This window comes from Cygnus olor, chromosome Z (genome assembly GCF_009769625.2).
Source record: "Cygnus olor isolate bCygOlo1 chromosome Z, bCygOlo1.pri.v2, whole genome shotgun sequence".
NCBI lineage: Eukaryota > Metazoa > Chordata > Aves > Anseriformes > Anatidae > Cygnus > Cygnus olor.
Window position 1 is genome coordinate 38476877 of NC_049198.1, and position 13483 is coordinate 38490359.

The 13483-nt window shown below is 36.9% G+C and overlaps 1 protein-coding gene across 1 annotated transcript in view; it reads right to left on the reverse strand.

The window, feature by feature from the left end:
- Positions 1-3981: 3981 nt before the first annotated feature.
- Positions 3982-13483, reverse strand: part of GDA (guanine deaminase) — a 34479-nt gene continuing 24977 nt past the window's right edge. The window contains exons 12-15 of the mRNA XM_040540012.1: positions 12264-12382; positions 11517-11544; positions 10797-10856; positions 3982-10184 (exon numbers count right to left, since the gene is read on the reverse strand). Of these exons, the coding sequence (XP_040395946.1) occupies positions 10135-10184; positions 10797-10856; positions 11517-11544; positions 12264-12382 (257 nt within the window). The 3' untranslated portion in view covers positions 3982-10134. The remainder of the gene's footprint in view (positions 10185-10796; positions 10857-11516; positions 11545-12263; positions 12383-13483) is intronic.

Consider the following 13483-nt stretch of genomic DNA (forward strand, 5'->3'; position numbering starts at 1 on the left):
TGTGGTCAAATCAGATGGGAAAACTGGGAAGCTATCAAGCAATGGGTGAGCAGGTGGGGGGCTGTTTTCTATATCTGAGAGACTGCCAGTGGGTCAGTGTTGGAAGGACAGAGGTGCGTTTGTCTTAATGCTGGAGTTCTGAACATCTTTTGGTTCAAATCTAAGCATGAAGCTGCTAATGCAATAGGCATGTGAAAAATGAACTGGTCTTTTTGCTCTGGGGTCAGGAATCATTTCTGTGCTCCAGAGGGAACCCAGCAACAGTTGCCACTCTTTCTAAAACAGCAAGTGTTCAAGTTTTTGTCTGGTTACACTCAAGAAATTATATATTCTAGCATATAATGAGAGCAGAGGAAAAATGCATGGCAAAATCTCATGAGATCTGTATTTTCTTTTTCATTTGTGAAATGAAAGCATATCTTCCTTGCTCTTCAGGACCAACACAGGAGAAGCAGCAGTTTTTTTAACTCGTGGAGTTTCCACCACTGTGAGTGTATATGATGGGCTCTGAGGTAACAATAATGGGGAAAATAATAATAATAATAATAATAAAGTACAGTTCCTGTGCTTAAAAATTCTTGATACACTCAAGTGGAGCAAGAGTGAAGCTCTCAGTGGAGGAGCAGGAGATCACAGTCGTAGGATGTGCCACCTGGTGGGCCACCAAGCTGGACAGTGGCAAGCAGAGCTGGACTTCGAGGCTACTTTGGAAGAATACAAATCTTTTCTTTCATAACCTTTGTATATTTGGTGCTAAAAAGTGACCTTGGCAGGAAGCGACCTAATGATGTGATGATGGGGGTGCCAAAAGCCCACCTGACAAGACTGGGGAATGAGAGGGCCCTCTACAGTGGGCTCACAGGGGAGAGAGTGGCCTGTAAATTTCTGTCATTGTACTACTGGTATGTGTTTGGTAAAAGAGACAGAAAAGCAGACATTAAAAAAAAAAAAAAAAAAGAGCCTAGATGTTTCTTAGGGTAAATTTAATAAAATTGAACAGTCAGAATTGTGATACCTGCAGGATATTTGCACAAGGCTGAATGTGAAAGGAAAACACCACCTACTCTATGAACTATTGCTGAAGTAAGAGCAGGGCACAGGTGTGTATTTTTAAGAGAACTAATTTTGTATTTAAACATTTTTGGCATTAGTTAATTTCAAATTCATTGGGACATCTGGTGTAATTAGCATATGAGGTGAAGGGTCTGTGAATTGTACGCCACTGTGCTGTGCTAAGGGATTGCTAAGAACATCCATGTTTGTGTGTACAAGTGTGAGTAAACCTGGGGAACAGGACTTGCTCCTCAGAGGGCGATGGTACATTCTGGTCTCTGATATTTAGTCCATGGTGATTAAAGCCACTATTCTCACTAAGATTTATTTTCTTTCAGTTTAGGTTAAGATTTAACTCCAGTCTTAGAGGTAACCTTCAACCAAATCTCCATAAATCATGTTCTGCCAGTAATTTCTCACCTTATAAGATCATGAAGAACATGATGGTTAGAATAACGTCAAGGAGGAACAAATGTATCTTTTAAGGGAGAAAAAAATCATAAATTGAATTGCATTGATGAACTATAACTAGAGAATTGATTCAAGGGACAGGCTTTACAACTCAGCAATGGCAAGTATTTATGCCAACTTCAAATTCTGTAACAGAAATGTATTTCACACTCTGCTCCAAGTCAACATTTTATTTCAGACTAGCTCTGGTCCAGTCCCATGGATTGAATATCCACTGAGTGTAGTAGGTACACTTCTAAGTACATCTATTTCATTACAAAGCAATGCAGTTCAAGACCACTCCGTGAAGCAAAGCAAACACAGGATTGAAGGTGTCTGGATGGTGACTTTGAATGCTTGCTCCTGCTCTGAACTAAAATGCTAACGTAGATGCACTCACTAACCTTCAAAGACAGCTTTGCATGTACACAGGTAGACCTGTCTGGAGATTCTCTTTGTAGTAATCCTTTTGTAAACAATATGAAAATAAGTCATGAATAATGTCACAGTATTTTTACAGGGTTGCTTATGCAAATGCCTGTGCATGCATTCTTTCTTTTTTTACCTGAGAGTCACAAATTAAGTTCCTAAGCAACTGTTACATTTTTCACACAAAGGCATTTTTCCAAAGATATGGTAATGTATAAAGTTGAAATATATTTAGCCAAAATTTGAATGCACAGATGTTCACATGTAAGAACAATCCGTATACTGATCAGAAGAGCAGTATTACCAAGCAGAACCTGTAGTAAAGTAAGTCTAACAGTAAAAATTTTGCAAAGTTCAACCTTTATAATCCCCCTTTGTCCCACAGCTATTTCCATCCCTTCTCTTCAAAATTAAAAGCTCAGGGAACATTTTATTCGGCACTATACATATATATATACATATATAGTCGGCACTATATATATATATATAACAAGCGTTAACACTGCCTGCAGTGGAACTGCTATTCTTTACGAAGTACCAGAGAAGTTGTGCCTATGGCCTTCACCACTGCTGCGATTTGTTTTAACTGGGGGCTGAAATTAGACTGTTTTATTACTTCCAAGTTCTAATAGACAGAATATCTATTATATTTTGAATGGTATCTTTAGGACAAAATAGGAAAGAAAGAGGCACTGCTCATATTCCATCTGGATTTCATGGCACTTCTGAACATATTTTTAGGTTAATTCCTAAAGGGCATTTTTAATCAGAATTAATGCAAGAATTAAACCCACAAACTCGTTACTTTGGAAAGAAGACAGCTAATTACAGGATATAATCATAGGGCGAGCATCTTTCCTTTGAATTTTAACTATGTTCTTAACTTGTGAACTATAAACCTATTAAGCTTAGTTATAAATCATCCAGCACCTCATCCCAAATGAAGAGTCCTTGTATTCTTCTTAATAGCCATGGGAAGAGACTGGTGAAAATTACACTGGTAATCTGCTCATGACTATTCAATGGCTTTTTTTTTTAAGCTTGCAAATTCTGTGTTCACACGTGTACACCACATCTGCATCAATTAATTGTAGTGAAACAGGTAATTGTCCCTGAGATTTACTGACAACATACCCAAAGGCTCCCACATTTTTAAACTGGCTTACATACCTGCTGTGCTCACGTCTGGTTTATATACTGGTTTATATATTATACTGGTTTTAATACTGCTTTAAATAAAATCTCAGATAAAAACTTAATATAGTACTCTAGCAAAATTTCATAAAGGCATTTCTTACTGCTATTTTTCCAAACTAAAAATGTTAAGTAGTAGAATTCCAATGCTGAAAGCTTAAATAGGCCTTTCTATTAAAAACAATAGAAAAAAGAAGCTTTATTTTGTCTTTCCTTTGTAGTTTGCATGACTTGTGCTAAATTGGTTGATGAAAATACAAAATAACTTTATTTCTTGTGCACATAATTTTGCACTAGTTGGTAACAACTTGCACATAATTCTCAAAACTGTAGCACACAATTCCTCAGTGTTTAATTAGTGGTTCTGCTATGGGAGTTTTTGTTTTAAGGAAATCTGTTCCTGTTGTGTTTCAGAGCTGCTTAGATTGGGGACATTTATATGTCTATGCTTTGAAAAGTAAGAAAGTGAAGAAAAACACATTAAAAGAGATGTGACTCTTTGTGCTTGCTGCCAAGCACAAGAAAAACGCATTTCAGGGTAGTCTACTTCCACGTGAAATAATAAAAATGTTACTGAAGCACTTGCTTTGATTTATCAAGCCAGCAAATCTGGTAATAAAGCTACATCAAATGCTCTTAAGAATTTAGAGTCTGGAAAAAGATCCCTTAAAATAATGTCATACATATGAAGCAGTTTACAACCCCCTACAATGGGTGCGTCTGAGTTCCCCAGTATTGTGCTTCACTGACACTTTGCCATGTATTATGGTCTTCAGTGTAAATCTTCATTAGTCAGCTTGCCACCTTCCTCCTCTCTCCTCCAAAGTCAAACACAGAAACAGATGGGGGCTGGTGTAAACGCAAGGCCACTTTATTTTGTTTCAACAGCACATAAGTTCCCATTTAGCATGATCAAAACCAAGCAGAACAGAGGAAATCACATATAGCACTTTTTCCAAATACATTGTTCTTCCTTGAAGCTACACATAAGCACAACAGGGAGGAGGCATTCAACAACATAAGTCCTGGTTGGTATTCTTCATGAAAGAACAAAACAGAGCCTACACATGATAGGTGACAAGCTGACAAAACCAAGGACCAGAATCAGAAAAGCTCACTGCATTGAAATGCCCATTCTCCCCTGGGGAAAGAAGGCTCATATAGAAGCAAGGGTTGACAGTCTGCTATCTTCAACAGCTAATGAATACGTGTAATCACTTTTTAAAAGCTTCATCAGCAAAAGCTTTTAAAGGAGCACACAACCCATCTCCAAAGCCAGGTCAGATAGGACACAGAGATCAAAATCTTCAGTTGTCACCAACACTGGTCCCTTCTACTGAAGGCTTAGCTCCAGGGAGTTTTTCTATGTAAAGGAGCCTAGGAGCACAGGGCTAAGCAAAGCTTCTGGTGACTCAAACACAGACCAAGGTAAAATGTTTTTATGTTTATGTCAGCTGCTTACATTTCACATCCTGGTCTTGGCTGTGTTTGCTACCTGCTGACTCAAGTCATGAAGCCAAAACACTGAGCCTAAGAGTTGTGCAAACATAATACTTTCCTGATGGGAGAGATCTTTTGAGTTGAAGTTTTAGGTGGGTGGGCGTAAGATTGTCTTTCAAGCCTTATCCTTCTCCCGGTTGTACTCATTCATACCACTTATTTTCAAATTAAAATGAAGTCTGTGAGAAACCATGAACTGAATACGCAAGTCTGAGTCCTGGCCAGGGAGAAAGTATGACTCCAGGCATGCCTATTGCATTCACTTCTGCACAAATCGCTGCCGCTTGCAGAAGCCACAGGAGATCTCATTGGTTGAAGCACACGCTGATTTAGGACATTTTCCAAGAAAAAAATTCCATTGAAATTTCCAGGAAACTGCCCTCCAAAAACACTGCTCAGCCTTTCGAGGAAAACTAACAGTTTTATTAACTTTACATAGCAGATTGTTGCTGATGTCCTTTTGGCTTCCTAAGAATTGTTTTTGTTGCTGTTGTTTCTTTTGAGAGCCTTGCAGACGTCATTTGCTTGCTTCTCTTTCGAGAGAAGCATAAGTTGTTACACATACAGCAGCAGGGCTTAAAACAACAACAACAGGAAACTTTAGGCCAAAGTTCCTGGTAGCTTTAAGTTCCCTATTAGGTATGTGCAGTATAAAATGTGCTGTGCTCTCTGCAGTGTTCTGGACTTGAAAACAAGCTGATTTTTAAACCAGCCCATTTTCAGGAAGTCTAACCACACCAGATACTTTTCTTCCTGTGCTGGAGTCTGTCATCATGGCACCATAAGTTGCATGATGTGTGGGGCATGCATGAGCAGAGGTTCTTCCCTGAGCTCAGACTGCTTCAGTATCTGACCTGGCCAATGCCAAATGTTTCACGGGAGATGTGAAGATAAAGCATAACTTGTATTAGGTTTCTTCTGGAGTTGTTACAGGTAATTTTGGTTTAAATCTTGAAGTAGATTTTGAGAGGTTGAAAAGTGTTATAATTGGCTGTGATAATTTGGGCTTTTTTTCTAAGCACATAAATAACTGCTTCACTTTGGAAATCTGTTCCATTGTTGGGCTTCAATGACCTTCTGAAGGAACGAAGTCTATGATTTAACAGAATATAGCCTGAAAAAAATGTCATATTTTCTGAGCATTTCCCACCTAAAACTTCACTGATATGTCATTGTGATTTTCTGACCTCCCCTAGTCCATAGTTCAGTTTATTTCTACCTTGAATTATTTTTCATTCTACTACCAACCTTTTGAAATCTTTTTACAAAATTTTTTTCAGTCTTTTCTCAAATTCCCCATGTCCCTTCTTTTTTTTTTTTTTTTTTTTCATTTTTCTGATATTCCTTCTACTTGTGCACCATCTCTTTAGAGATGTGTCGACCACTACTATACACAGGGCTGCATGTAATATATCACCATTTATGCACACAAACCCAGCATTATTTTAGAAGCTGTCCACCCTATCATCTGTTATGAATTGTTTATGGAAAAGCTTAACTTATTCAAACTCTTTCTGAGTAATATTGTTAATATAATTTCCAATTAAAATTGAGATGTTCTCTGAAAGAAGTTAGGCTTTTTCTTTTTCAAAACATGTATATTCTTGTTGAATGTGCAATCAGAGTTATATCTTTGCTCAGTAGACTAGCAGATATTTAGGAAGAATGATTAACTTTTGCTAATCTGCATTGCACAATCATGAGTAGAATAAAAAATCTATTTATCTGTAATTTTTTTTTTATTAAAACATTACTATTCATGTCAGCTTTTATAAAACCATTATACTTTTTTTTTTTTTTTTTAATTCATGACTGTATAATCAGGCACAGACTTTCAAATAGGGTCATTTTAACATTTCTTTTTGACAGAAATTCCAGTTACAATAATGAAAATTCTCAGTACAGTGAACAAATATATTTTTTTTTCCTATAAAGCTTTCTGATTGCACAAAACCACACAATAAATATAAACATTAGGCCAAGCCAACATTTTAAAGTGAAGAATTCCACTTGCCACACATGAATAATTCAAATAATGCTGCATAATGCATAAGCGATACTTACTTGCATTTCATTAATAATCAAAAACTAAAGCGACACAATGAGATCAACATATAAAAGTAATTCAAATATACTCCATTTATAATAAATAACTGGTCATCTGAACATAGAACACATTAAGCACATTGTCCCAACAAGCAAGCTTTCCACAAACTACACTTATTTTTGTCTGAATGGTTTGTTGACATTGAACACAAAGAAACGTTAAAAATAAAGATCCCATCCACAATCTGGAAAGACAACTAATGGGGACTGACATCTGGAAACGGTTGCATGTACATTTTTCCAGAGGCTTTATCTTAAGTCAATAGCATGATATCATTTTATGCTGACTGAAAATTATCTTTTCTTCTACTTAGTCATCTCCCCTTAGCGTGTGGTTGGCTTATTTCTACTTACTTTTTTTTTTTTTTTAATGATTATTTTATTTCTTTTTGGAAGAGGAAGGAGGAGAAGGGAAGTTGCTTTCATTTATTTTCTGTGGCAATAAGTATGGAGGGGGAACGTGTCCTTGCCTCTGTTAGCATTTTTGGTTTGAGATAGTGGTGTTTTGAAGTGAATTTCCCAGTTAGCCTCACTTACAGAATATTGGTTCAGTTTGTAGGGTGGTTTTGGTATACCACCAAGGATTAAGTTTTTCTTGGAAGAATCTACACTGGAGGCTCAGTTGCATGCCAGATACACTCCAACCTCTAATAGAGACTTCAAGCATCTGCACTAATTATTTTGCTTGCTTCAGACCATGTAAGCAGTGGGGACATTCATCCAAGGAATCAGACTATATGTAGGCACTGACTGCATACGGTGTAGAGGTATGAGTATCAACAGTAACTGCTTTCATCTACTGATATTCTCCTACTGCACCAAGCATCTTGGCTATCTGCACATAACCAGAGAGTCCCAAGGACTAATACTTCACAGTGGGATCCTCAGTGACTTTCCCAAAATTGCTTCAGAGAAGTCTGGCTAACACATCCTCTGACTCTCCTAAAACATTAAGATTTCAGTGTGTAAGCCATCTTCCACTGAAAGAGCTTTTAGGTCTACCTCAGGGGGCCCTACTTCATTATTTTTCTTTCTGGCATTACAGTCTTGCTTCCTTCAATTCTGTTTAAGATGCTTCTATTGAAACTACCTTCTGATTTGTTCTTTACAGGGCTATATTAATTCCTCCACTGGCTTCCTCTCACACCAAATTCTGGCTTCTTTTCTTTACCACTAAGCACCTCTAAGTTCAATGGAACACTGTTCATCTTGGCCCATGCTCCTCCACTGTCGTGGGGAATGTATGGTGTTGCAGGAAGAGCTCCTTCTTCAGCTGAGATTCTTGAAAAGTTGATTCTCCAATTCTAAGTCTGGCCTGTGACTGGCTACCAGATACCAGTAAAGCTGTAATCAAAAAGCTAAGTTCCTGCCTTGTGCCTGAATTTTAACAAGTGGGAAACTACTCATTACACATCCCATATTCAAATCCAAAGCTCACTGGCAGTACTTTTCCTAGGGAGTCCCTTTGTAAGTGGGCCAGCAGGAGCTAGTATTGAGCTTGTTAGAATTTTTTTTCTGTATTCCCAGTTTTCAAATAAGCAATCCCTCCTCCCCCTGCCAAATCTTTCAAGAAGAAATACTGAATCCCATTCTTAACAACACCACAAAATAGCAAGAAAGCAATAAAGTCAGGCACGGTTTGGACTACCACTAAATAGAAGTGTTGATATAATTCATAGCTCTGGAAGCAAAGAACTACAGCACAAACATACATAGTACACAAGGCTGCGTAATCTTTCTATGTCCCAAAATACATTCCTACAGGAAAGCCAAAGCTGTAAAACATGCAACTCCCTAAAAATAGTTTCAGACAGTAACTGGAGAATTAAAACATATGTCTCACAGATCTTTGGTTTTGGAATGTGAAATTTGGTCAATTAATTCATGTCAAAATTCATGAGGAAAAATGCTCCCTGAATCAGGAAACCAAGGTAAAGAATTGCAGATTGTATTTGCCAAGAAAGTGTGCTACTATGTATCTAATTGGGACACATGAAGAACAATCTTTTTAAGCAGACACCTTGATGGAATGTGAAAACTTTAATCTTTATATCTTAAATCCTAAAGCCTTAGGAATTATTAAAGATAATGGAAACAAAGAGTATACTTCAGCAAACATATAGCACAGACCAGTGCCCTGTGAAGATACCTGAGCTAACTCTACATGAGCAAGCACTGCAGCTGCTTTAGGGTGGCATATGCAAGCCAAAATACCTTGCTGTTCAGTAGGGCTACTCTGCGTCAAGAAAAAAAAATACACACACACACACACACACACACACACACAACCACACTGAAAATGACTTTAGGTACTTTCAATGCCTAAGCTAGCTTGTATAGTTCCACTTGATGCTAAACTGTCTCATCTAGGCATAACCTTAAATGTATGTAAGCTCTGAAAATGCTTGTTAAAATCAGAGCAAGTTGTTAGCGATACTAGGCCAAATGTTCCCTTGTACACAGACCCAGAGTGAGACTTTCATGCAGTTACCTCCCTTGTTTTAGAAGCATAAGGAGGTCTTGTGCCTTTGTATCATCAGACAGTGAGATAAAAGTATGAAACTAAGCTCATTGAAATCAAAGGAGTTTGAAGGAAGCCTCAAAACCATACTCAACACATATATATAGTAATGCAGTGCAATATTGTCTCCACTGACACTGAAATTAAAGTTCATATTCTTTGCATTAAAAATAATAATAATAATAATAAAGGAACAAGAAACTCCCTTCTCAAACTATTGGAAAAACAAAACAAAACAAAACCTCCAATAACAAGCAGGGAAATACACTTTTTTAAGAAAGGAAGTCATGTGGACTAATAAAATAAAAAGCACACTTTTTTTGTTGTTGTTGTTTTTAGCTGGCATTTTATAGGGCTGGAATTACTGTTCCAGTGTTGAAAGACACAGAGGACCACACTGAAACTGAGTTGCTTCTTTCCAGAGAGGAATTAACACCTCAAGTCAAAGGTGGTAACAGCGAGAGATAGACCATTTCTGCAGATTTTGTTTTAAACATACTCACTTCTAGTACAGAAAGCAGAAGGGACATTTTATAACTCATAGTCTGAATAATCAGGAGCAAATGAATTTAGTAAGGTTCTGCAAGAGGCTGAACTAGAGGAAGCATGCCCTCTAGTCCAGAAAAAAAGTATTTGTTTGGCATCGAGAAGCACACTCAGACACCTCAGTGCCTGCTTCTGTTTTTACGTGAGTTTCATTCAGTGGTCACTCAGCTGAAGGAGGTTCAACAAGTGGGTAGAGAATAGGTGGAAGATGAGGCAGACTGCTTCTAAACATCAGAGTGAAATTTGAGGAAATGTAGTTTCAGCTCACAGCGTCACAGAATGGCGCAGCCTTTCCGCTCTTGCAGCTTGTGCCTGTTTGACCAATTCTGTATTTTTCACTTGGTTCTTCCACCAGTTCTCTTCTGCCTGACTGCTAATGACAAACCTGAGCTTGTTGATAATAAGGACCCTTAGTTACTTATAAATACATACTTCTTAATTAATTTTAATTAAAAAATATTTAAAATTAAAATTTAAAAACTAATCACATACATAAACAAAAATGAAAAATGTTCTGAATGCCCTCAAATGCCATTAAATTCTCCATACTTAGTGATAATATAAAGGAAATTACATTTGTTTGTGATATTCATTATTTTCAAAAATGATTTACCAGCACTGGCCTTTTTTTTCAATTAAAACATCTTCTAGACAGTGAGAATTTGTTTGCTCTTCTTAATACTTCTTACATTATTGTTAAAAGGAACACCAGTTGTCCTATTCAAGTAAGATATGTAACAAATTCCTTGATGGTGCACATATGTTATTTTTACAGAGAAATTTAAACGCCTGTTTCATCTTAGAACTGTGACAATTTTGGTAACATAATTCTTGAAAGATCTAACAAATTTTCTCACATTTGCAAGTTTTAAAACATTAAACATAAATGAAATGTCATTCCTGATGATCAGGCACTGTGTTTATCCATTTTTTTCCAAATCATAGGCAGAGAGATCAGCAGAGTATTTTGCAAAAGCAAAATGGATTTATACTGAACTTGAAAAAGGAACCACTTGCTTTCCAGCAACGTACACTTCAGAAATATTCCGGTCATCACCTGAAATAACAGTCAAAAGAGAGAATTGCACATAACTCTATGCACTGATTTTATTAATTAAAATTATGCAATCCACAAGAACAGTTTTCTTACATATGTAAGAAATACATATGTTCAGTTACCCATTTCCTAAGACTGAGAAAGTATATTTCAAGAGAAATAGTCAGATACCATAAACACCATAAACATCAATGGGCATTAAACTACCCATCAGCTGCTGCAGTGGTGTCATGTATTTTCCATGTATTTAGCAGATTCAAAACCTGCAAATATACACCTGTACAGAAATAGCTGTTGCATACTATCTGAACTAACTCAGGTACCAGGCAGCAGTACCACTCAGGTACCACAACAGCAACTGGTCTGCAGAAGTCAGATTTTGTTCTGAACTCGTGATAGGCATTGCACAAGAAAGTCAGTATTACTTTTCTGTGAAATATGATTTAGCTCTTGCTATAGATAAAGATAGATGTGGCTATAAATCTGGCAATTAAACTTAGGCACCCGTTCATGCTAAACTGACTACTTTTTGTTCTTTTTTGTTCAAAAGATATATTATTTAATTCTTACTCAGCAGTTATAAATGAATGCAAAGGAACCTCCACATTGATTTAGAACATCTGTGACATATACAACAACATGAGAGCTTTATGCACATACCTAGATAAAGGAACTTCTCAAGACTGTCCTGTAAAAAATGGGAGAAAAGCAAATTCAGAAAGCAGTATCTGCAGACCCAGACGATAATTATTAGAAACTGATGAAAAGAGTTTTCCTAGATATGCCTGCAGACAGGAAAATTAAAACTTAATCTACATGTTTTGTCATAATTAATTTTCAGTAGGGAGGATGTATGTCTCCGGAAGAAAATACTGCACAAATTTGACAGTATAAACAAGTATATGGCTAAAACAATACTTTCCTCTTTTTAGAGCTCTCAAAATCATTTATTTTTGGAAAAATAAGGCAAAATTGTAAACATTTTTATAGTCCCAGGAACTGCCAATTTAGCTTCAGTTTACAACACTAGTGAAGCCAAGGTAATTCAGCTTTCATTTAGGAACAGATTGCCATTATTGAGTTTTAACTCAAAAAGTTAACTAATAGTTTTTCCTTGGCTGCAGTGCTTTGGTAGTGCACTTAGCTAACCCTAATTATCAGCTAGACCCACTGCATTAAAATGCTACATGCATTTTTTTTTCATGGTGATATATGCCTGTCATTGAGACAGTGAGATTCTGATAAAATCCCTGTACCTCTTGGTTTGAGATACAGACAGCAGTAGAGCACTACACCCAGTTCCTGTTACTGGAAAGACCCTGAAGAGACTTACATTCTGCCTGTATCACAGACCTTCCCCACATTATTTCCAGTAATTTTCTGGATCATTAATCCTGTTCAGATTACCTCAAAAGTATCAGCAGAGAACAAGTCAAAAGGGCTGTCTGAAGCCTTGGTGTTGATGAGCAGTGCATCAAATTCTTTGCCAACCTCAAAGTTTCCAATCACATCATCTAGTCCTAGAGCTGAAAAAGAAAATAAGCTCACAAACAGATACTCAGTGCAAGCCTCTTTCCATTATATGGAAGCATCTAGCAACCTATTTGTGATGTTCATGAAAAAAAAAATACAAGAATTTAGAGGACTGCAAAGAAAAACATAAAAGCAAATAGAGTGTGTAGGTTAGCATCTGAGTTTTTAAGCAACTTCTCATAAAAATCGTGTATTTTGATGAGTTTTTGAAGGGCATCTGTTAAGCATAAAGGAAATCTGTAAAAGAATTTGAACCCCTCTTAATTTTTGTTCTCTGAATGTTCTCTTTTGATTTTATGTCATTGCAGATCTGATGTATAGACCACCAACTGTTTAAAGTGGAATAATAATTGCTTACATTGCAAAAACTATATTCCAAAAAGGGTGTCGAGAGGAAGTCAGAGAAACTGTAAATTAGATAATAATATTCATGTTGCAAAGGCAGTGTAAGATTAAACTGTTTATAAAACACTTTAAGCAACGTTGACAGGTTGTATGGACATACTACAATAGTAATATATAATTTGATAATAAAAGGTTTGTTGAGAGCTTAACTAAGGGTAATCAGTAATAACAAAAAACAACATGGTAGGAAAAAAAGTCATAGCCAGATATGCAGGTCCCATACCCAGCTGTAAGACTTGTCTTATGCTCTGTTATCCAGCTTTATTATTTCATGCTTCATTGCAGCCTCTGGTTTTTGGGTCCACAAGCACTGAAAACCTACAATTTTACGTTAAGTGAAAGGATTTATGGAATACCTAAATAGAGGTCTTTGAGGTTGCTTGAAAATAATTTAGGATAGCTTGAAGTTTTTAAGTTATCTGCATATTATATCATAACATCATAGAATGGCTTGGGTAGGAAGGGACCTTAAAGATCATCCAGTTCCAACCCCCCCTGCCATGGGCAGGGACACCTCCCACTAGACCAGGTTGCTCAAAGCCCCATCCAATCTGGCCTTGAACACCTTCAGGGATGGGGCATCCACACCTTCTCTGGGCAACCTGTGCCAGTGCCTCTCCACCCTTACAGTGAAGAATTTCCTCCTAACATCTGATGTAAAACTCCCCTCATTTAGTTTAAAACCATTT